The 24,385-nt window shown below is 47.7% G+C and overlaps 3 protein-coding genes across 6 annotated transcripts in view; 2 read left to right on the top strand and 1 right to left on the bottom strand.

Annotated features, from left to right (window-relative positions):
• Positions 1–9,026, top strand: part of LOC132449633 (potassium voltage-gated channel subfamily H member 5-like) — a 16,457-nt gene extending 7,431 nt beyond the window's left edge. For 2 of the 3 annotated variants that reach the window (XM_060041381.1, XM_060041380.1), the window contains 5 exons: positions 1,587–1,786; positions 2,436–2,688; positions 4,785–4,981; positions 5,765–6,085; positions 6,278–9,026. In XM_060041381.1, coding sequence (XP_059897364.1) covers positions 1,587–1,786; positions 2,436–2,688; positions 4,785–4,981; positions 5,765–6,085; positions 6,278–7,033 — 1,727 coding nt within the window. In that variant the 3' untranslated portion in view covers positions 7,034–9,026. The remainder of the gene's footprint in view (positions 1–1,586; positions 1,787–2,435; positions 2,689–4,784; positions 4,982–5,764; positions 6,086–6,277) is intronic. The other variant, XR_009523622.1, reaches the window with a different exon arrangement.
• Positions 9,027–10,794: 1,768 nt separating this feature from the next.
• LOC132449635 (trans-L-3-hydroxyproline dehydratase) lies at positions 10,795–14,992 on the top strand. Its single transcript, XM_060041391.1, has 5 exons — positions 10,795–11,399; positions 11,557–11,726; positions 12,177–12,299; positions 12,643–12,780; positions 13,475–14,992. The coding sequence occupies exons 1-5, from the start codon at positions 10,916–10,918 to the stop codon at positions 13,598–13,600; spliced, it is 1,041 nt and encodes a 346-aa protein (XP_059897374.1). The 5' UTR covers positions 10,795–10,915; the 3' UTR covers positions 13,601–14,992.
• LOC132449632 (disheveled-associated activator of morphogenesis 1-like) overlaps positions 13,842–24,385 on the bottom strand; it is a 44,098-nt gene continuing 33,554 nt past the window's right edge. For both annotated transcript variants that reach the window (XM_060041378.1, XM_060041379.1), the window contains 10 exons: positions 24,096–24,193; positions 23,238–23,322; positions 22,620–22,726; positions 21,216–21,304; positions 20,534–20,702; positions 19,032–19,139; positions 18,655–18,715; positions 18,190–18,321; positions 16,027–16,197; positions 13,842–15,475 (listed from right to left, as the gene is read on the bottom strand). In XM_060041378.1, the coding sequence (XP_059897361.1) occupies positions 15,263–15,475; positions 16,027–16,197; positions 18,190–18,321; positions 18,655–18,715; positions 19,032–19,139; positions 20,534–20,702; positions 21,216–21,304; positions 22,620–22,726; positions 23,238–23,322; positions 24,096–24,193 (1,233 nt within the window). In that variant the 3' untranslated portion in view covers positions 13,842–15,262. The remainder of the gene's footprint in view (positions 15,476–16,026; positions 16,198–18,189; positions 18,322–18,654; positions 18,716–19,031; positions 19,140–20,533; positions 20,703–21,215; positions 21,305–22,619; positions 22,727–23,237; positions 23,323–24,095; positions 24,194–24,385) is intronic.

Here is a 24,385-nt window from a genome sequence, read left to right as displayed (position 1 = left end):
GCCTACTGTAATTATGCGCGGCAAGAGAGCGATTGCGGAAGAGTGCGTCGTAATAAAAAGGGAGCGATAGTTTGGCCCCTGGGGTTTGAGCGTAGGAAAATGGCCCCTGATGACCCATCAAGTCGGATCCGTCGGGCTAACCTCGGCGCACCGTGGAGCGCGGGGACCGTGGAGAGGGCTTCCTTCCTCTTGAGTGGGTGCCGCGTCACGGAATAAGTGATACTAACTGACTCATTGGGGTCGTGGCAGCGCTGTATCCTGGCGCCCCGGCCTGAGAACATGGAGCCTACATGTTCAATTAGGGTATAGGGCCGCTGTGGCCACAGCCTTGGAGTGTGTGTCTGTTTGTGTACGAGTTAACACACACATGTATATTTGTGTGTGTGTGTGTGTGTGTGTGTGTGTGTGTGTGTGTGTGTGTGTGTGTGTGTGTGTGTGTGTGTGTGTACACACACATGTATGTGTGTGTGTGTGTGTTTGTACACACGTGTACATTTGTGTGAGTGTGTGTGTGTGTTTGTGTACACGTGTGTGTGTGTACATTTATGTATGTCTGACTATGTATGTGTGTGGGTTCTAGTACACACACGTGCACATTTGTGTGTTTAAGCGACCTTGGGTACTATGAAAGGCGCTATATAAATCCAAGTTATTATTATTAACTATGTGTGAGCAAGTAAACACTCACGTGCGTGTTTAACTTTGTGTGTATATAAGTTTATGTCCATGCGTTTGTTTTTAAGTTTATTTAAGTGTGTTTGGTGAAACGTGTGTGTGCATGTCTGTGCATGTACTGCAACCTCATGTTAACACATCTACATGCAAATTGTGATATTTAGTCATCCATATTGTAAAGAAAAGGTACTCTTTTCACTCATAGCGCCAAGATTCATTCAGGCTACTGCCGAACCCCATTCAGAGGGCATTGAGCAGGAGCACTCTGGATTTGGTTCAAATCAGAGACAATAATAGGCGGGGCTTTGTGAAAGTGTATAGAGCACTCATGCAATATTGACTCTGCTGTCTGCAGCTTTTAACATGAACGCGGCTATAAATAGGATGGTTTTATGTGGTTCAGGCTTTAAAGAACTGTTTGTTTGCATAATGTCGAACTGTAGAAATGTGCGTACAGCAAAACATGATTCAGTAGTACGCTTAGCAATGCAAAGTACTCATTATAACATCTTTGTGGCAGTCGTTTGCCCCACATGCATATGTAATAAGTACCTATAAGTAAACGTACATGTTCGTATTCCACTGGTTCAAAGAACTTTTGCCAACTATAACTGTGTCATGTGAGCCTGCATTATTTTGTCTTAGCCGTTAGGTTTAAATGTAATCATGTTCTTGTTCCCTGGATTAATTTGTTTTGTATCTTCTCCTTGTCATTTTCTATTTAATTGTTGTATTGTTGCATTTTCTGAATACTGTTATGTACAGCTCATCCCCCTTGTATATAATCGTGTCTTTCGTCTTGCTGATTTACTTTAGTACCATCCATCTATCTACAACTTTTACCAGCCATACCCCGGTCCTGCCTTGTGCCTCATTCTAAAAACCCATTCACTCTTTCCCCTCCATTCCAGCCTTGCTCTACGCGACCATATTTGGAAACGTCACCACCATCTTCCAGCAGATGTACACCAACACCAACCGCTACCACGAGATGCTGAACAACGTGCGGGACTTCCTCAAGCTCTACCAGGTGCCCAGGGGCCTGAGCGAGAGGGTGATGGACTTCATCGTGTCCACATGGGCCATGTCCAAGGGCATCGACACGGATAAGGTGACTACAGATCCCAACTCAGCAGAGTGTGTGTGTGTGTGTGTGTGTGTGTGTGTGTGTGTGTGTGTGTGTGTGCTGATTTGTATTGTAACTGTATTTTACTACTACTACTACTAAATAATTCATATTAATATATTAGATATTAATTACAATTAAAATATGATTATGATTGTTGTGTTTTAATAATAATTCTAACTGATTATGCATACGTTAAATGCTGCTTATCCAGCATATGGTCAGCATAAGCATGACCCATCCGCGAACCCACAGCGGCACGTCGTGTCACGTGTTGCCATGCAACGTCCAAAGGTACACCTCAGAGCAAGTGACTTGGAGTAGCCTCTCACCTAGCGAACATAAAAAAATGCTATCATCTCTAGAGATCGTAAAAGAATAGAAAGACAGAAAGAAAGAGGATGCTCTGATTGGCAGGCCGACGTGGAAAGATAAACCCCAACAGGCCTCAAAGGTTACAGATTGGACCATTTATCATTCAGGTTCACGGGAATCTCTCGTGGCGTTGTCCTGCAGTAGCACCGCGTACTCTATACTCTATACTCAGTCCACTTGTTGTGTTGTAATAGTCCTGTGTCCTAATGAACCTCATCCTCGCGCTTAATCTGTCCTGTCTCCGTCGACTCCCTCTCAGGTTCTCTCCATTTGTCCCAAAGATATGCGGGCGGACATCTGCGTCCACCTGAACCGCCAGGTGTTCAACGACCACCCGGCCTTCCGGTTGGCCAGCGACGGCTGCCTGCGCTCGCTGGCCGTGGAGTTCCAGACCACCCACTGCGCTCCCGGCGACCTCATCTTCCACATCGGCGAGAGCGTGGACACCCTGTGCTTCGTTGTGTCGGGCTCGCTCGAGGTCATCCAGGACGACGAGGTGGTCGCCATCTTGGGTGAGCCGTGTACGCGGTCGGTCGGTTGGTTGGGTCGGTCGGTACATTGGTACGAGTCTCGGCCTCTTCCGTTCATCTCAGGAGAAACTAGGAGGAGCCGGGGATTGAACAAGCAACCTTCCGGTCACCAGTAAACCCAATCTACCTCCTGAGCTAATGCCGCCCCCAATCAAGATGCTGCAGGGGTCAAGATGCTACGTTATACGATGTAGTGCGCCACTAGCACACTGTTATTATCAGCTGCTTTTGGCTGGGTTGTCAATGCGGAGGGTAGCCCGTCAGCGGTCCTTCACAGATAGCCTGCTAAAGTCATGAAAAGGATCTAGACCATTGTAGCTCTGCAAGTCAATGGAGGCGGCTAACAGAAAGCAAATGCTAATCAAGCAAATGCGCCGTCTCGACTCACAATGATTCATTTGGAATTCAACAACTTATCAGAACCTAGGTAGGAAAGGAAAACGTAAATCTACAGGTATCAGGGCTATATTTCAAGTATTGTTCGGCCAATGATTTTTTATGATGCATATCAATCGAGACATCTTCTGGACAAATAGGCGGTACTTAACACTAAATCTGGTGAGGTACTAGAAGGTCATCGACTGGTATCTGAATCTTCAGGATGTACGCAATAGCTTATCCCAGTGCTAAGGGGGCAAAAATACGCTCTGTGTGGGTTGAAGGGAAGTTATGTAATGTTCTGATTCATACACATACATGTGATGTGAGCACAGTGGGAAGGCGCATTGAAGGCTATGAGTTATGGTGACCTATAAGGGAGAAATGCTTTCATAGTCATTGAAATACCTAGACGGTTATTATCATAGCGCTTTGAGATTGGTCCCAATGAAAAGCTCATTAAATGTTTGATTTATTATTATTAATATTATGAGTTACACTCATCTGGGAGAGGTCATGAACTATTGTTAGTGGTGCCCACTATATCGGCCTTCGTCTATTATTCCGGCTGTCCATTAATTCTGATCTTGCGGTGCTCGCTGCATTGCTAATGTATTTGTTGCTAATGCATTACATAGGGTACTATTTCCAAAAGCACTTATAAGCAACTTCAGAAGGTAGAAACTAGGAAAATAATGAGGCTGGTCAAAAGGCTGAAAAGCATAACATTTAAAATTCAGTACCTCCAGGTGACATAATAACCAGGAGATTGCGTTGACATTTTGCTAACAAGCGCAGGATTCAATAGTTAAGATGACTCAAAGTATTGAGTCCAGACTATGGAGGAGTCAAAGGAACTGTGCTATAGTGCTGCATTCCTCGGATACCCCCGAGACAGAGAACATGGGGAGGGGGGGTCAATTGGTTTATCGTGCTCCCCTGAACGCAGTAGCAAACAGTGACTTTTAGTTTACCGTTTCCTTTCTTTAGTACTACAAAAGTTACCCATGACAATTCCAGCTCTGAAACAACATTAAGACGCTTTAAGTGTTTGTTGAGAATCAATAAAATAAAATGGGAATAACTGGAAGGGCCCCTAAATATTTTGAACATCAAAAATATTTGAATATCTTATGCCTCCTTCGATGGCCTAACATATTCTAGATTTCATTTAAAATAAAGATTTTAGATGGCTCTGCCTGACCTTGAACGTGATGTTTTTTGGAGCCTGGTTTCAGTTAAACAAAACATAATTATTTTTGGTACCTGGTTTCAGCTAAACATGATGTTTCTTGGCACCTGGTTTCAGGTAAACAATGTTTTTGGTCACCTGGTTTCAGCTAAAGGTTATGTTTCTTGGCGCCTGGTTTCAGGAAAACATGTTTCTTGTCGCCTGGTTTCAGGTCAACTTGATGTTTCTTGTCGCCTGGTTTCAGGTAAACTTGATGTTTCTTGGCACCTGGTTTCAGGTAAACTTGATGTTTCTTGGCACCTGGTTTCAGGTAAAGGTGATGTTTCTTGGCACCTGGTTTCAGGTAAACGTGATGTTTCTTGTCGCCTGGTTTCAGGTAAACTTGATGTTTCTTGGCACCTGGTTTCAGGTAAACTTGATGTTTCTTGGTACCTGGTTTCAGGTAAACTTGATGTTTCTTGGCACCTGGTTTCAGGTAAACTTGATGTTTCTTGGTACCTGGTTTCAGGTAAAGGCGATGTGTTTGGGGACGTGTTCTGGAAGGAGACGAGCCCGGCGCGAGCGTCGGCCAACGTGCGCGCCCTCACCTACTGCGACCTCCACGTGATCCGGCGAGAGGCGCTGCTGCGGGTGCTCGAGTTCTACACCGCATTTGCCAGCTCCTTCTCCCGCCACCTCATCCTCACCTGCAACCTACGCAAGCGGGTCAGAACTCGTCCCTCATTGGCTATTCGATCTCCTGAGCGTTTGTTATTTGTCTTCCGCTTAAAAATCTCCCAGTTCTAGAAACAATCATCAAATGGGCTTCATTCATTACAATTTCTAAGCCATTGGGTAAAGAAGTTCCCACTTTATACATATTAATAGATTCAGTTTCGGCCCAAATTTGGATACGCTGAGAAATGGGGCCTCTGAGATTGAGGGGTGTGCTGCTTAAAAACAAACAGGGAACGGGAGAACGGGTGCAGTCAGCAGTAAATTCACCACCTCTGCCAGACGTGTTCACTAGTACTTTAGAGGAAGAGGTTGTAAATGAGGTTGTAAATTATGCATGGGTAGTGAGGAAACAAGCATACAGCCAGTTTAGTTTTAGGCTCCACACGGTAGACTTAGATCAGGGTTAGCAGATGTTCACCTGGTGTTTAACAGTTGGACATCTCCTTCCACAAGGTCAATGCGTATGGGCTCTGGCACTAGATGAATGATATCACAAAGATATAAAAAGCTCTGCATTATTGTCCACGCAAAGAAGCTCCATGTTAAAGATGGTACTTTATTATTCCCAGACGGGAATACAGCTTATATCGAAAGGTGTACATTCCTTCCACATAGTGCTGCTTTGTAGGAATCAAAACACGTAACACAATTTGCTCTGTAAAAGTCAGCAATCTGTGTAGATGGGACCAGACTGCAAAGGTAGCATTGTCTCAAAGTGATGGTTCACTTGATCCAACCAAAACAAATGGGATCTTTCTCCCGCTCCCACAGATCATCTTCAGGAAGATCTCCGACGTGAAGAAGGAGAAGGAGCACCAGAGGGACCAGGTCGCTCTCTCCATCCCCGACGACCATCCCGTCCGCAAGCTCTTCCAGAAGTTCCGGAATCAGCGGGACGTCCAAACCCCGGGAGACATCCGCATGTACCCCCAACAACACTGCAACGTACTCGAGCCCAACGCCGAGCCACAGAGTGACCCCGCCCTCTACCTGCAGAGCCCCGAGTCCTCCATGCAGGATTCCCCAGCCAACGGGAACGCTAGCGTCGACCCTAGTGCCATTACCCTCTCCTGCTCAAAGAATTCATTGCAGGTCCTACATCATCGTCTTGTTCATGTTGCATGTGTATGTTGTGGGTCACGTGTTCAAGAGACTGTGACTTTGAATTTCCCCTGGGGATCCATAAAGTATCAATGTATCATCTATCTATCAATCAATCAATCAATCAATCAATCAATCAATCAATCTATCTATCTATCTATCCATCTATCTATCCATCTACAGATTCACCCGGAGAAGTTGGACCGGGTTGGCATGCAGGAGGCGTTGGAGCTGAAACCAAAGGGCGGCGTGGAGGGTAAAGAGATCCTCAGCCCCAAGCGTCCCAGCGGCGGGGGAGGAGGTGGTGGCGTTGGCCGTGGCTGGGCCAAGTTCAGGAGCCCCGCGGCGGTGGCTCCTGCGCCCCCGCCGGTAAAGCAGAGAGAGGAGGAGAAGTGGGTCGAGGGATCCATGTCCATGGGCCAGCTGAGTACGACGGACGGCAAGGGCCTTCAACCGGCACGTGGGCACGCGGGCAGCGGAGGGTTCAGCGACGCCGGCGAAGGCGACGAAGAGAAGAGCGCCCTGCACAAAACGGAGTCGTGCGACAGCGGCATCACAAAGAGCGACCTGCGCATCGACCGGGCCGGGGATTCGCGCAGCTCGTTTGAGCGCAGCCCGTTGGAGCGCAGTCCGTTCGGACAAGTCCCGGGGCTGGACGCTGAGGGCGCGCTCAGGCACTCCTTCACGCAGCCCGTGAGCGAGCAGGCGGTGTTCCACGCCACGCTTCACCAAACCAAGCTAGAGATAAAGGGGGACATTAAGATGCTCAGTTGCCAGCTCTCGGTGCTCGAGGTGCAAGTGAGCGAGATCCTCAGACTGCTGTCGGTGAAGAGACGGCTGTCCCTGCCACAGACGTCCACCCCCAAGAGGATCAAAAGCCCGGGGTTCGTCTGCGTGCCCGAGCCCATCTCGCCAGATATGGACGACGGGCCGTTTTGAACGAAGGGAAACATTTGTTTATAGATTTGACAAAATGAAAGGCGACTTTTGTTGGACCTCGATTTAAAGTGGTGTACATACCTATTTGCATGTCCAGCTGGATTCTGGCCTTGCCATGTAATTGCTTGCATTATGCAAATGACAGCATGCAGAGCTACGTTTTGTCCTCTTACCTCAGTTACAACAAACCTGGGTGGTTGATTTTAACACTTTATATAAGAGGTGTGGTAGTCTCATCTTAGTTTTAGCAGCACTTTTGCGTCAAACGGTCTTCCTTGGTAAACGGAAACCTTAGTATTTATATATCTTTATGCTGGCCGAAATGGTATTAGGCAGCTCCTGCACCATACAGGCAACTTGATCCCCTTGCATTTAGCGCTACATGCACGGAGCACATATATTCAGTATATTCAGGTCAGATGAGTGTTTCCCCAATTCGGGGAAGAGACCCCACTTGGGGTCACCCTGATGTGCAGGTGGCATTGATATGAGAGAACGGTTTGATGGTGCATTTTTGATTAAAAAAAATTAGCTTCAAATAGGCTTGAAAAGTCTTATAAAAGCACACTATCTACAAAGAGGCTAATGACGCATACTACACACAAGTGATCTAGCACTAGCCACTGACTAACGTGGTTTGGTGGTGATACGATGAAAACAAGGTGCAGATGCAAGTCTTGGTCACAATCATTTTCTGACCAGAAAATGGAATAGCAGGCCCAACACCCAACAGGGTTGTGTCCACCAAGTCAGACCATTCTGTAGGTAGGATAGTTATTGTCGTCATCAACCTTGGTGCTCTCATCTCCCAAAATGACAACAGTAATTGTACTGTCAACAATCTGATCCATCAAAACGTGTGCCTTATACTTTCAAAGGGAGTGAAAGGGGTCTTGATAGTCATTGTCAGCTGTCAGAGGTGTCGGCCTGGAAGAAAATGATTCCTCGTTTAATTGAAGTACTGATGATCCCGTGTGCCATCCCCTTCCCTATAGCATTACCATTGTCATTGATGAACGTGGCCTGACTAGACAGGAAGAGACTATGGCCCAATCCCATTTCTACCCCTTACCCCTGCCCCTTACCCCTTACCCCTTCAAAACAAGGGGGAGGGGTAAAGGGAAGGGGTAAGGGGTAGAAATGGGATTGGGCCTATGTACAATGTGTTCTTGATGACCGCTGTCTGCACAAGTTGTTACGAGAATTATTTGGTTGAACCTTCTGCATGAAAACGTTTTAGAATTTATTATTATTATGACTATGATCTATTTATTTCTGTTTATGCGTTATTTAATTGTAACTTATTCTCATTTTAGATTTGCTTGGTCAACAATTTTAATCTGCTACCTTATGGCTAAAATAGATAGTATTATAGCTTAAATAGCTCCAATAGAAGTAGTTTCCCCACATGATAAACTTGAACTTGCACTTACATGAACAACTTTTTTCAATTTAATATGAATCATAAGTAGGATATACGTAATAATTTAAGATCAGATTTTGGGGTGATCACATGCAATGTTTTAATAGATTACCGTACACCATATGCAAATCTGAACAGATGTATGGTACTACTGCATTCACTGAAACAGGCTGAAAATGTCAAAGAAGTTGATCTTTTGTTCATGATGATGCCGAATTTCCTGCGGGCCTGTACCAGTATTTGTAAAAAATATAATTATCTCCTTCAGTATTTTTAGGTTTATGCTGCATGCATCCAGACAATCGGTTATGGAAATGAAAAGAAATAAGGAATAACGCCTACTTCTCAACACTTTGTTTGATCTCCTCAACTGAATGCAATACTAACCCACAATTTAAATCAAAAGTAACATAGATAAACACTATAGCGAGTGGACATCCTTGTGCTGTCTCTCAGCACAAAGCCTCAACCTTTCTCAAGACCCTCTATCATTGTATTTCCTTTGTCTTTTCATGCTCGGATTAATCGTGGCCGATCTCAAACATAAAGTTCTGCGACGTTGGCCGAAAATGTGTGTCTGCTCTCTTTGTAGTTGAACAGGGCTAATGTGTTATTCCCAATACCGCCAACAATGTTATATGCACCACACAAGGGACTAATTTGCTTAGTCCCTGGACATCTTCACCAGTTACTGGGGGACTAACCGGTTCAGTTCAGGCATTAAAAGGGAGAGTATTTGACAAACACTGATTGATTCCGTTTCACAAAAAGCATCCATTTTGGACGACACCTCAGTAACTTAAGCTTAAATACTGCATTGAACCAATTTATCCTTTAATGACACCCAAGCTGCCCACCCACTCTCTTTAAGCCCTGTGCAGCCGGCTACAACCGCAGTGAAGCTAATCTACTGGACCGTTTCCTAACGACCACTGTCATTACAGAACCTCCCAGGGAACACTTTACTTCCTGCCTGATTGTCCGCACAGCCTGAGCTTTTGTGCCACCTGCTAAGATACCACCGTGCTCTTTGTTGCTCCTAGTTTATTGTCTCATTTCCGGTGAGTTCCATTGGGAGTGAAAAGGCACAGTCTGTTCATTATAGACGAGTGCTACGTCATCCTTCCTCAATCCCTTCCCCTTAATTGCTAACCGCGAACATCTCCAAGTGAAAACACTGCATGGTACATATCACTCACAAACGATTAATCAACGGCAGCTATGAATTCTTCTATAGCCCCGTGTAGTGAGTGACACTTCTTCCAAACACGTCTCCAGGCTGGGCCTTATTCCACGAGCGGCCATGGTGGTTCTTAACACTAACGGGGCATTTAGCGGGCCAGAAGTGGTAGACCCTAGGTGAATACCCCATAGGTAAATACAGCAATGGCTGTCATCACGGGCAGCAGAACCTCAGTGAGGTTACTCTGTTGTACATCATTATAGAGTCTTCTCAGAGAGTCCCTAGAAAGCTTACTGCTGATGGGTGGTGCCACCGTACCCCATGATTTCCTGGGTATCAGTTGTTCCTATTTTAGTTATATGGCTGACACGTCGTCTTACTGCAAGTGAAAAAGCACAGGTTGTTCACTTCACAGGCTGTCAAGTCATTATAATTACCCCCGAAGACATGCTTTTTTAGGGGAACAGTTGCCATGGTGAGAGTGTGAAGTCCTCAGAGAGGTCCTTACTCTGACTCTGAAAAGTGCCAAACGTGTTAAAATAGAATAGGCCTTGTGGTGTGATTCCTGAGCGCTAGGCCGAGCTATGCAACATATACAGTTGAGTTTGGTCAAGTTCATTAATCATATCTATTAAAATGTGCCATCCAAATAATCAATAGCTAATATCTCAAGGGATAAGCGGGATATAATTCGGATATCATTCGGGATATCATTGGACACAATTGGAAATTGTTTCAAACACTGGAAAATTGGAAACATTTGAATGAGAAACTCTTTCATCTTTCAAAACAGGCTAGGCTACCACGTGTAGCCAAATGGAAAACTTAGAGGATCAGAAGCAATAATTTCCAATATTGTTATAAAAAAATGAAGTAGGCCTATAGCCTACATTATATGTATAAACAAAGTTATATACACAGCATTTGTGGATAGATACATAGGGCTGAGTTTGTTTATATCGGCATACCTTAAGTGTTCTACCATTTGGTTCATTGGATGAAATGGGACAGCTGCAAATGTAACCATCATCGTTAACTTAATACATTTTAACAATAAAAATAGTGAATAAACTTACGAGTCTGACATTCCTGTGCAGACACAGGGCGAGTTAAGCGCTCTTCAGCTGATGCGACCAAGAGCCAATGACAGCCCAGGGTCAACACCCGCCCACTTCTCAACTTTATCTCCACGGCGCTCCGCTACACTGGACAGACAGGCCAACAAATCCGGTAGAATTATAATATAGTATTTACCGGTGGTTTTATTTGTCTGGAGATGGAGTTGCAGGTTCCACCGAGTGACGGGGGCTACGAGCTGTCCGTGGTGGACATGCACACGGGCGGCGAGCCGCTGCGGGTCATCCTGAGCGGGTACCCCGCCGAGATCCCCGGCGACAACCTGCTGTCAAAGCGGCGTCACGTCAGGGAGAACCTCGACCACCTCCGGCGGGCGTTGATGTTCGAGCCCCGGGGCCACTACGACATGTACGGGGCGCTGCTGGTGCCAAGCGAGCTCCCGGAGGCGGACATAGGGGTGCTGTTCATGCACAACGAGGGCTACAGCACCATGTGTGGACACGCCGTCATCGCGCTGGGACGTTTCGCCCTTGACTACAAGCTGGTGAAAGAGCCACGTTCCCCGGAGACTCAAGTCAACATCCACTGTCCCTGCGGGCTCGTCAAGGCCTTCGTCGAGTACTCGAACGGGAAGACCGGTGGCGTGAGGTTCCACAGTGTGCCCGCGTTTGCCTTTGCAACAGGTTGGAGTTCACATAGTGTAGTTATTGAAAAAGAAAAGCAAATGAATATGGGTCCATTGTTTACTTCTATGAATGCACTCAATTGCAAGACACAGACTTGCCGAGTTCAGCTTGTTGTTGTTGGTGGTGGTGGTGGTTGTTGATGTTTGTTTTCTAGATGTCTCCGTGACAGTGGAGGGGTTCGGGGAGGTTGTGGTGGACATCAGCTATGGAGGGGCTTTCTACGCCTTTGTGAGTGCCCAGAGGTTCGGCCTGGACGTGAGTCAATCCAGGACCCGGGATCTGGTAGATGCAGCTACCGCAGTTACAAAGGCTGTGAAGTCCCAGGTAATTCAGCTGTATGAATAGGGTTTGTTTGTTGTTTTACACTACACGGACATGAAACATAAAAAAAAGAGATAATCTCAGCCTCATTTAGTTGCCAATATTTTGGTAATGAATCTGCATTATGCCTTCATTAGTCTACTTGTTCAAGCAATATAAATGTGTATTATGTATTATTTCCATGAAGGTATAAATGATGAGCAAATTAGGTTGACCTATTGTTAATTTTTGTTCAACTCTAGTTGTTTTGAATCATAACCTTGCATTCCTGTAGTCAATTCTACTTTGTTCCACTTTTGTTTAAAATTGACCATCCATCCATGGATCAATCAATCCAGGGGTGAAAGCCAAGGCGTTAACACCGTATTTCCCGGAATACTCTGCCTACGTTCCTGCATGTCTCTCACTGTTCACGAGTTGTAGCCTCAGATACTATTGTACCTTTACCGTCAGGTGAAACTTCACCATCCGACCAGTGAAGACCTAGCATTCCTCTATGGCACCATCATCACCGACGGCAATGATGCGTACTCCTCTGACCCCACGGCCAACATGTGTGTGTTTGCTGAAGCTCAGGTATCCAGCGGTTAGGGTGTTGAACTCCCAGCAGAAACGTTATGGGTTTGATTCCCCTTTCAATATCGCAGCTTACCCATCACCTTAGTGCATTCATCCAAAGATTCACTGTGAGTGGCTTTGGATAAGGCTTTTGCAGAATACATTTCAACAAGGTGCCCACAAACTAAATAAAACACCAGAGGATGGCTTTAAAAGAGACAAGAGAGAGATCACCATGAAAATTAAAGCTAGCTACGATTTTCTTTTTTTGTGTTTGATTTGATTGAAAATATGTCTACCCCTACCTTTTTAAGCAAACTAATTGAGTTTTTGTGTGTTTTTAAATGTAAAACACATGTAGGTGGACCGGAGCCCGACTGGTTCTGGGGTCACGGCCCGCATCGCCCTCCAGCACCACAGGGGTCAGATCGGTCTGAACCAGACCCGGGCCTTCAGGAGCGGAGCCACGGGGTCAGAGTTCACCGGGAAGGCCGTCCAGGTAATCCGGGGGGGGGGCTGCGGTCATGTGACCGTTCTTCGTCGCCATGGAGATGAGCGTTAGTATTTCGATTGCGACACATAAGAGAATAGGGTGGTCAGGGTCAACCGTTTCTCGCTTCAAAACCCTGATATCTGCAGGCGTCCTTGAGCAAGATACCCTAAAGGTTTAAGACCGACACCTGCACCTGAATGTCATCGCGGAAAAACGTGTTTAAGTCGCTGAAGGTAAAAACATTTGATCATGACTTAAATGGTATAGCACGACCAATAACTGAATTAAGGGGCCGATGCCAACATTATGGTGTAAAAAATCAGATATCGATCATTATTCAAAATAAAGATACATCGGCCGTTATTCTACATGGTATCCTGGGGCTTGAGCAGCTCCTATGTTGCTTTGTCGTCAAACTAATCTTCCCACAGAACATGATGTGAAAGTGTTGGGATGGTTTAGGTGAATGTTGTCAGTTAAAGCATTTAAGGTTCAACCAGCACAGAAGAGGATTTACAGAACACCATTTCTAAAGTTTTTTATATATCGGCAAACGTATTCAGCGATAGCGATATATCTGTGGTTGGCAAAAATCGGCTGATAAAATCGGCACATGGTATATACCTGTCTGGCTCTATTAAATGGTCCAGGGTTCAACAGCTGACATAATTGAAGGTATCATTGTATAATTTCCATTCAGGAGACGACGTGTGGAGACTTCAAGGCGGTGGTAGTGGAGGTCGCAGGACGGGCGTTCTACACCGGCGTGTCGCGCTTCGTCCGGGAGAACGACGACAGGCTCTCCAGCGGTTTCCTCCTCAAATGATCGCCAATGTAATTCAGGCTACACTGTGTGAATAATTGTGCCCTTTTTAAATAAACATCAACGTAAAAACATCCTTTTGGACGAGCAGTAATATAAGGTCAAGCAGGTCTGCTGAGTTTTGTATAAATCTCTGCTTGCGTGTGGCCGAAATTAACTGGCAGCCGTTTGACCACGAGAGGGCGCCAAATGGCAAGTTTTCAGAAGTCTGTTTCTAGTTTCAGAGGTTTGCGAAAAAAAAATCCACTGTTAACTCCCATTTATTAAGGTTGGGTCATAGTACAATGGAAGGCTGTTAAATTATAAAAATCCAATGGAGGTTTCTCACAACCGACATTTAGCCTTCAACCGATGATTTTGCTTCGTTCCTCCAACAATGAAAAACATCAGCTGCACTTGACATGTTTTAAAGGACATGGCTTTTCTGTTTTCCCACACTGTAAACCCTGCCAATATATTGATAACATACTTTTACTATCCAATAACAACTTAAAAGGGGTGAGGAAATCCAGTGAGGGGGAAGAGCTTGTGTATTGCATTGAATGGGTAGAGTTTAGCATAGTAAGTATGAATGTATGGTTCTATGCATGAGAAACAAGCACGCAACCTTATATAAAGATATATGCATCGTCATCTAAGACACACATGAGTGTACACACTTGGTAGAGGAATTGCAGGTCAGGCCCAGGCCTTAAACGTACCCTTTTAAACAATTAATATCAATAGAGTTAAGGCCAGCTCTTAACACTAAAAGTTCAAACATACAGTGATGAAATCCATAAATGCTGCATGTCAACAATTTTTTGATAGAAAAACTTTCGTTGAGTCTCGTCGCTCTCAAAATTGAACCTCTGGGATTTCTCGTTGCAAAGCATGCGAGCGTCGGTTCGCCAGATCGCCAAGCCAACAGACGTTGTCCCGGGATACTTCGGAATCAGTCCTTCTCCGAAAAAAACTCCTCTCGCACCATTCCGTTGCGTAATAGCGTCCCCCTCCTCCTCTTTTTTCTTTCAATCTATCAAATTTTCACATACAAAATGGTCCCCATATATATATATATATTTATTGGGAAGCAGTCCATTATCTGCACGCGATCCACCATAGATATAAAACCACACACACGTTAAGAATTCCATTATCGGAGGATGTACAATATCTGGAAGGTTTTTTTCCCCAGCATCCTCTCCGTGTAGGGGGTACACAACCAGGGCTCGCCCCCTAATCAGGGACCACATTCTCCTCCTCTTCCATCACTCCTCTGTTCAGCACTGCTAGTATTCCTCGCAGTATTCCGCACAGGAACGCTGCATCGAGGGAATGTTCAGAGTGTCTCACCACCGTCCCCCCCTGGTCCAGTTTGGTCATGACATCATTTGGCTTGAGCTCCGTTCAAATCGTACTACACACAAAATCAACTGAAAAGTGAGCACGTGGAAAAGGGTGGTGGGGGGAGGGCGGGGTCAAGGACATGTTTCATGGTTGTCATGACGATGATAAAGACAAGGCGGCCACGAAGGCTTCGGTGGAATGCGCCCCCCCTCCTCCTCCTCCTCCTATGTGTTCGGAGGTCCGCCTAGCCTCCTCCAGGGGAGGGGGGACGTGGGGGGGACACGTGGTGTGTGTGTGTGGGGGGGGGGGGGGGGGTGGAGACAGGCCTCCGTCCGCTCAGAAGTTGAGCTTGGTGACGGGTCGCTCGCGGCCGCCGTCGGTGGTGGTGTTGTTGATGCGCTTGCGGTTGCGCTTCATCTTGGACAGGTCCTTGTCGAACACCTCGCCGGAGCGGAGCGCCGACACGAGGTCGTCGAACTCGCCGCCGTCGTCCTCGCCGTTGGCCTTGGCCTTACGCGCCTTGCGCTCCTTCTCCCGCTGCTCCTTCAGCTGAGGGAGACACAGAGAGAGAGAGAGAGAGAGAGAGCGAGAGAGCGAGAGAGAGAGAGCGAGAGAGAGAGAGAGAGAGCGAGAGAGAGAACACCACATTTACTATGGGGAGCGGTCGGCCTGCGGCCCTAGCTTACAGACAACGGGAGGCTGCCTCTGACTTAACTTAGTTTAACATGGCAACCTGAAGCAGCCTCTGAGTTGATTAGGACAACATTAAGCTGCTTCTGAGTTAAATAGGCTGGTGTTAAGCTGCTTCTTCGTTCAATAGGACAAGGTGAAGCTGCTTCTGAGTTTAATAAGATGATTTTAAGCTGCTTCTTAGTTCAATAGGACTAAACCAAGTGGCTTCATGACCTTCCTGAGACATCATGAAGCCGCTTGATGAGACAACATGAAACTAGTTCAAAGTTAAATAGGACAGCAGGAAGTGACACACACACACACACACACACACACACACACACACACACACACACACACACACACACACACACACACACACACACACACACACACACACACACACACACACACACACACACACACACCTGCGCCTCCATCTTGGCCCGCCGCTCCTCCTCCTCCTTGCGCTTGCGGATGTTCTCGTTCTCCTGCTGCGCCTCGGAGAACGACTGCAGGAACTGGTCGAAAATACCGAAGAACTCGTCGGGCTGCATCTTGGCCGGGTCCTCCCCGAAGTGCTTCACCGCCCGCACGAACTGAGGGGAGACCAGGAGGACCGAGGTCAGAGGGGTGGGGTGGGGGGGGTGGGGGGGAGTCGAGTGGGGGTGTGGTGGGGTAGGGGGGATGGTGGGTTAGAGCGGAGGTCGGGGGGGGTAGGGAGTGGGGTAGGGGGGAGGGTGGGGTAGGGTGGAGTGGAGGATGGGGTAGGGTGGAGGTCGGGGTAGGGTGGAGGTGGGGTAGGGAGGAGGTCAGGATGGGGTAGGGTGGAGGTCATGCTGGGGTAGGGTGGAGGACAGGATGGGGTAGGGTGGAGGTCAGGATGGGGTAGGGTGGAGGTCGGGGTGGTGTAGGGTGGAGGTCGGGGTGGTGTAGGGTGGAGGACAGGATGGGGTAGGGTGGAGGTCGGGGTGGTGTAGGGTGGAGGTCGGGGTGGGGTAGGGTGGAGGTCGGGGTGGGGTAGGGTGGAGGTCGGGGTGGGGTAGGGTGGAGGTCGGGGTGGTGTAGGGTGGAGGTCGGGGTGGTGTAGGGTGGAGGTCGGGGTGGGGTAGGGTGGAGGTCGGGGTGGTGTAGGGTGGAGGTCGGGGTGGGGTAGGGTGGAGGTCGGGGTGGTGTAGGGTGGAGGTCGGGGTGGTGTAGGGTGGAGGTCGGGGTGGTGTAGGGTGGAGGTCGGGGTGGTGTAGGGTGGAGGTCGGGGTGGTGTAGGGTGGAGGTCGGGGTGGTGTAGGGTGGAGGTCGGGGTGGTGTAGGGTGGGGTCCCGGGGTGGAGGCCCCGTGACATCCTGGGACCAGATTAACGACCCCTGGACCCGGGCTGTGAAGCCCGCTCTACACCGGACCCTCGTTAGCGGTATCCCGCGGCTTTGAAGCCGGCGCCGCGCGGCTAACGACTGCAGCCGGGGCCCCGCGGGTTCAGGGCGGGGGCCGCGGGTTTGTTGGTTACGGGGCGAAAGTTGCAGAAGGCAGAGGGAGACCAGATGTGGAACCAGGCTGAGATCATAGGGGATCAGACGATGTTTATGTCGGGGGCGGCTGGGCGTGGCCGCGTCGACGCTTGTCAGTACATAGATAAACACATGTTCACGTCGAGCCACGCACACGGTGAAATTAGACCGGTGGACTCTCTGTGTGCTGGCTGGCTGGCGTCGTGGATACGGGAGGTGGGGGGTGAAACCCAACACCCTATGGTTATGTTGTGTCGTGTGGAATTCAAGGGACAATGGTCAAAACTCGCTGTGTGTCTCGTTAGGCTTTTATGAAAATAAACACACACACACACATAAGCCCGTACCGACACCCAAGCACAGGGGTGTGTGTGTGTGTGTGTGTGTGTGAGACTCGGTTGCACACTGACACATGCGTTGACTTATGCTCCACTACCTGTTGAGCCTGTGGCAGGCGACACTGGGGGGCGTCAAGTCAAATGAATTGTTTCCAGGTGGGGTGTGAGGATGTTTACCCGGGGAGCGGAAAGCATCGTGAAGGTTTTTCACGCCTCGGAAACGAGGCAAGCTGCGTGGTTTCCACGAAAGGGTCGCCAATGCTAGCATAAACAGCGACCGCTGTCGGAACATCGTTTACCAATGCCCCTGCCTACATGAAACTTTATTGAACCAAGAGAGACCACTTCAGTACATTCTGCTTGCGAGGACAGCTCACAAACCGAACCCAAGAATCACATCAGAATGTTTATCTGAATTCCCAAAGCTAGTAGCATCGGGCTGATGTATATACTAGCTGCTGTGCATAGATATAACCACCGCTAATAACCTTCTGGGGGGAGAGCTCTGTCCCCACACTGAGGGCCACTCTGGAGCCGACTCTAGCCGAGCGGAAAGCAGTGGGCCTTCAGGGGCCGCATTAACGTTCGGGGTTCCTGGAAGTTCCTGGGGCTGCAGGGATCATTAAAAAGCCCTGTAAAAAAGCCCCAGCTGGAAGTGACCTGTCGACCCCCAGGGTGATAACCAACTCTAACCCCAGAACCACCCCCCCACCCCGTACCACACCACACACACCCAGGGCTGACTCACCAGCTCCTTGGCCTCTGCCAGGGAGTCCTCCACGTCGGAGAAGCTGAAGCTGGCCACGGCGATGAACTGGCTCACCACAGACACAAACTTGTCGCCGGCCTCCTGCGGTCGCTTCTTCTGGAACTCCAGCTCCTGAGGATGAGACACGCAAAGGCACGCACACACACACACACACACAGACACGCACACACACGGAAAGACGCACACACACAAAGATGTCGAAGATGAGGAACATTGGTGGGATTCAAGGAGAGAAGCACAGTGTGTCACTATCCTAACCGTCCCACACAATCTAGTGGCTCCCATTTGAAAGGTTGCGGGTTTGATCCCCAATGTAACCTTGCCATAACCTGTGGGCTACAACCTTAAAGAGGACTAATGTATAGTGTACAGTAGGTAGTGCAGGGGGGATAGCAGTGGTGTAAGAGGCTGCGTTGTGCTAGCGGTGAGCAGCTATGGACTCACACTCTCCACGCTCTTCAGCCCGCTGCGCAGGTTGCTGATGTCCTTCTCCAGCTCGCTCATGCTGCAGGGGGAACAGAAAGCAGAGGACAAGGGGTTAGGGGGTTCGAGTCTCTGCCAAGAGATTCTGGGTTCGAAGACCGATGTCCCCCATTCTGCATGTCGGTATCTTTGAGCAAGAACACCCAGCCTGTTAAAAAGTAATTCGGGATAAAAGTGTCCTAATTAACTCAAAATAAAACATAGATGTGTATATGAAGGAAAACATTTTTCAATAAATAAGAAGGTATTATCTATGACATACATTTCAAAAGGGCCCCAATTACAAAAAAAGGAAAGACGGGGGTAGGGGTTAGTGTCGGGTTGTCGTGGTAACGTACTTGACTTTGGCTGCATTGGGGACACACTGCAGCTCCTCCTGGAAGAGCAACACCTTGGGGTACTTAGTCTCCAGGATGGTGATCAGGTAATGGAGCAGCGTGATGTTCCTGCACACACACACGCGCACGCGCACACGCACACACACGCGCACACACACACACACACACACACACACACACACACACACACACACACACAGGTCAGGGGGCTTCATTTTCCCATTCCCCTAACCCTTGGCCCAGACCGGACCGCTGGGCCAACACATACGCTATACATCAGAACACCATCTGGTGACTTTGGCCCCCATAAAGAGGGCCCCCCTGGGGGTTACACTGGCCCTGGGGGGGGGGGGGGGGGTGGACGTGCTCGAGGACTTTAATGGCTGCGAGCAGCCGTCGGAAAGCTGGTCGGCGAGACTGGACGTTGAAGACCGACGTTTCGTATCCACGATGATCAAAGGCATGGTCATTCAGCCCCCCCCCCCCCCCCCCCTGCCTCTTTTTGCACTTTTTATTTTTATACGTTTGTTTTATTGCAAGATGTAAATCGCTCCAAGCGACGGGTGAAACTCGGACACCGCTCGGGGGGGATTTTACGACTTAAAACCCAGCACCATGTTTTCAATTTCCCCAACAATGTAAACGAACGTGAAAGTACGAGATGTCAATCCTGAGAACACATCATCTTCTGCATGGAGATGAAGAGGTGCTCCGACCCCCTAACGTACAAACCGTCTGTGGCGAAGCTAGAATCAAAACAAAGCTCTGCATAGGGGTCGAGGTGCTTTCACAATTTATAGCGTTTCGGGTTATATATATTTCGGGGTGCATATTGGGTATATATTACGGGCTGCACTTCAGGCATATATACATTTGGGTGCAATTCGGGTGTATATATATTTCGGGGTGCATTTCGGGTATATGTATTTCAGGTAAATATAATACGGGGTGCCTTTTGGATATAAATGGCTCATTTCGGGTATATATATGTCAGGGTGCATTTCAGTTATATATATTTCGGGCTGCATTTCGGGTAAATATCATTTGGGGTGCATTTCAGGTATATATATATATATATATATATATATATTTGTGCTGTCAGTTAAACGCGTTATTAACGGCGTTAACGCAAATCTTTGGCTCAAAAGAAAGAAGCAGTAGCCTGACTGCTATGTTCAAGGCAGTATGTTTGTATGTTCATCGTTTACCGCACTATAGGCTTTTTTTTTGTACCGTCCTGTTTTGATCAGTATATGCCAATGTTGTTATCAATAAAAAAACATTTGCACAAGGCAAGCTGATGCACTTCTTCAGGTTGATAAGGGCATTAAAATGAGAACGATTAATGGGACAAAGAAATCAAGGGATATTTAGCATAAAAAAAAATCGTGAGTAAACTATGGCATTAATGCGATTAATCGCGATTAAATATTTTAATATCTAATATATATATATATTTGGGAGCATGCAGGTGACGGAGGAGGAGGGCGCGGTGTTCTCACTTGTCGATGCTGGACTTGGTGTCGCCGATCTTGTTGAGCGAGGACACCTTGAAGCCGTAGGCGTTGCCCCGCTGGCCCTTGTTCATGTAGTTCCCGAAGGCCAGCACCACCTCCAGCAGCTGCTTCAGGTTGCGGCTGTGCAGCACCTCCTTGGAGGCCTTGGTCAGGGCTGAGGGGCCGAGCCCAGGAGGGTGGAGAACACCGTCAGTGGGTCAGACAGACGACTCTTTCCACTGTTTCTCGTTTCGAATGGTGTTAAATGAAATGTTTATTTTTTTATGGACTTTCTGTGCTCTTAAGGAGAGGACTGTATGTCCAAGCAATTAAAAATAGTACTTAGCATTGCGTAACGTCTTATCCTAGATATCTTTGTTGTATACAGGGTGATGGGTTAACCTAACAATCCTAAGTGCATGGCAGCTGTTTCTATAAACATTCTTACTGTACCGAACACGATATATTGTTGTTTCTCCAAGTCACTTTGGATGAAGCGATGAAAACAGAGAGATGGGTGGGTTTGCAGAGAGAGAGAGAGAGTGACATGTGAACCGCCATGGGGGGCGCACTAGCGATCTGAGCCACTGACCGGATTATCTCTGGTGTGTCTGATATCCAGGCCTCAGCCAGACAGGTAGGCAGCCCACCAAACATCTAATAGACGCAGAGTTAGCGTTGGTCTCACCTTCAACTTTGGGCTTCATTTCAGCCACTCGCTCTGCAAACTTCTTCTTGAAGTACAGAGACTGGAGCCTCTGCTGGTAGTGGTTTATCCTGAGGAAAGAGACGCAAATGTATATGTTTTGTCTTGTTTTTGTTTTATTTCTTTCTTATTGCTTATGTTTATTTATTTATTTTATTTTTTTATTTTTTCCACAATGTCTTGTTTTTTAAAAAATGTATGATGACTATATGCTCTGTAAGGTGACCTTGGGTGTCTTGAAAGGCGCCTCTAAATGAAATGTATTATTATTATTATTATTATATTTAATATAAGCTTACCATTTGAACAAAAATGTGGGTTAGAAGAGTCTCATAAAACTATAAAACTGACTATAACGATTTTCTTTGTAATTCGATAAAGGTCATCCCTTAGACTGGGGAGAGGAAGAAAAAACCCCTGTCATGAAACAACCAGTCAGGTGATTTAACATGTGTGTGGAAAAAAATGAAATCTCTATACATATATTTTTTGTTCTTCTTCAAACTGGGATTTAGTGTTCCTTTAATGACCGTGGCCGGCTTTAACCTTGGAGCGTATGGAAACCATGAGGACGCAGTCTGTGTCTGTGTGTGTGTGTGTGTGTGTGTGTGTGTGTGTGTGTGTGTGTGTGTGTGTGTGTGTGTGTGTGTGTGTGTGTGTGTGTGTGTGTGTGCGCGCTCTGTAATAACTGAGGGGCAGTGGGGCCCGAAAAGGCCCTCGGGCCTGAGCAGCACATGATCCTCGTCGCCAAGGGAACCGACGTTTGGTGTTACGACTTCCTAAACCTTCACACAAGCCCTTCATTCATTCGAGATGATTTAGTTAAAGGGAAACGCCGCCGTCCCTTTAAGGCACGTTACTATGAACCGGCTCATATATTGTTTACAAATGGCTGTCGTCGTCGTGCATTAAAAACACTCAGTGGTCGGCGACTGTTGGGCAAAGGAAAACTGTTATTACAGCGACGAACGTCGGAACGTGCGCAGGAGTTACGCAACACAAATGGATCAAGTTAAGACCGATCTTTTCCATCACATAGAGTGTCGTGTAATTACCTGCCTCCGCCTCGTATTGGAATGAGACCTCTCCCTCCTACCGTTGTTGATGTGCTTTGGAAGCAGTGCATTGTGGGACCACTAGCTTAAGGCTAGCTAACAAACCTAAGTGATCTTGCAGCAGGGGCCAATAGCGTTTAACAGATCCGGAGGCACGTGTTAAAATGTTAAAGGTCTGGTTTTTAGACCTGTGTGAAAGCACTCTCGCAGGGGTCTTAGCAGGGAGGGGGGGGTCTTAGAGGGAGCTGGGTCACGGAGGAGCGGGGGGGTGGGGGGGGGTTCTTAAGAGGAAGGAGCAGGATAGGGGGGGTGGGGGGGGGGCCCTACCCACCGGCTCATCTCGTAGAAGAAGCGGTCCGGCTTGGCCATGCGGTCCAGCTCGTGCTTGTGCTCCTCCAGCAGGTCCACGTCGCTCTTCTCTGGGACGAACTTCAGCATCTAGGGGGGGGGGGGGGGGGGCAGAGGGGTTAATGATTCACAGGCGTTACCCACACACACACACACACACACACACACACACACACACACACACACACACACACACACACACACACACACACACACACACACACACACACACACACACACACACACACACACACACACACACGAGATTAAGAAAATAAAACTTAAACCTAAAGCAAATTTGTCATCAATTCATCTTGGATTAGAATCCCTTTCTTTTTTTGTTATCACGTTTCCCTGTACTGCATTCACAGCACGTAAACAAAGCACTCCGTAATTCTACATTTGTCCCAATGAAACCCATTTCCATCTCCTTCGTGCTTTTTTCAAACCACTGAAAGCCAAACAGATTATTATTTTTTTTATCTATTAGCTCGAGGGGGTATTAACTCCTAACGCCATTCTTTCCCAGCGCCGTTGCCCCGTCTGCCCAGTGTCTCATAACAAAGGCCTGCGCGGTGGTGCGTGTGGGCTCAGCCCTCACCTGCTCCAGCATGTCTTTAGGGAGGTCCTCCTGCTCGTCCATGGTGAGGATGGCTCGCTTCATCTCCTCGTTGGACAGCTTCAGCCTGCGGTGGGCAAACACATTTCCCCGTCAAAAAAACAACAAAACCCACCCAAAGAAACCATCTCCTTGGATTACGTGTCACTTCAAGTCTGTTATTTGTCGACCGCCTGAAAGCGCCGGGTTTTCAAAGGGCTTCACGGGCAACCTTACCCGACACCACACTAAGCATTTCTTTAAAGGGCGAGGAGGAACAGGTTCGAGGAAAACATTGAGATTCAACACGGGCGCTTCCAGGAGTGGTTAGAAGTGTGATAATCATAGTGCCTTAACGGGCAGACAAATAAGGCTAGCATAAATTACACCCGAGTGATGTTGCAACAGCTTCGATATGCTGCAATAAAACTGGTTACCAACATCACAGTAATCAGGAGCATTAGCCGGGGAATGGATTTTAAGGCAGGGGCAACGGTGGGGAGATCCCAATAACTTCTCTGGTGTGCCTTCCGATGTACCAAATACCCAACCGACAGCGACACAGAGCAATACAAGCAATAAAAAGGGTGTTAGAAATCCACAATGGCTTCATAACTAGAGAGACCCTCTTCAGGTTTCCCTCATTGCTTCCTGGTTGTCTGATCAGAATGAGAACATTACACACACTACCATGTCCATAGTCGTCAGTGTTATCTGATCATGTGGGTTACTGCTAATGACAAGGTTTGTACTTTTATTGACTCTATGCACTTTATTTGCACAGTGTCCTTTGGTAACTTGAAAGGCGCTTTTAAAATACAATTGATTATGATTACTGTTGTTGTTCTGTGGAGCCTGTACCTCGAGAGCAGGATGTTGCAGTTCTGCGCCCGGCGGCCATCGATAATCGACAGCTCCTTGACCTTCTTGGCGGTCCCGATGTCATCCTCCACGTCTTTCTGCGAGTTACAGACAGGAGGAATTAATACAGGATGGAAGCATGGAACGATCTGTCTCACTCTGAGACACACACACACACACACACACACACACACACACACACACACACACACACACACACACACACACACACACACACACACACACACACACACACACACACACACACACACACACACACACACACACAC

The sequence above is a fragment of the Gadus macrocephalus genome, chromosome 21, assembly GCF_031168955.1.
Source record: "Gadus macrocephalus chromosome 21, ASM3116895v1".
Taxonomy (NCBI): domain Eukaryota; kingdom Metazoa; phylum Chordata; class Actinopteri; order Gadiformes; family Gadidae; genus Gadus; species Gadus macrocephalus.
Note: the sequence above shows the minus strand (reverse complement) of the source record. Positions and strands in the feature narration are given on the sequence as shown.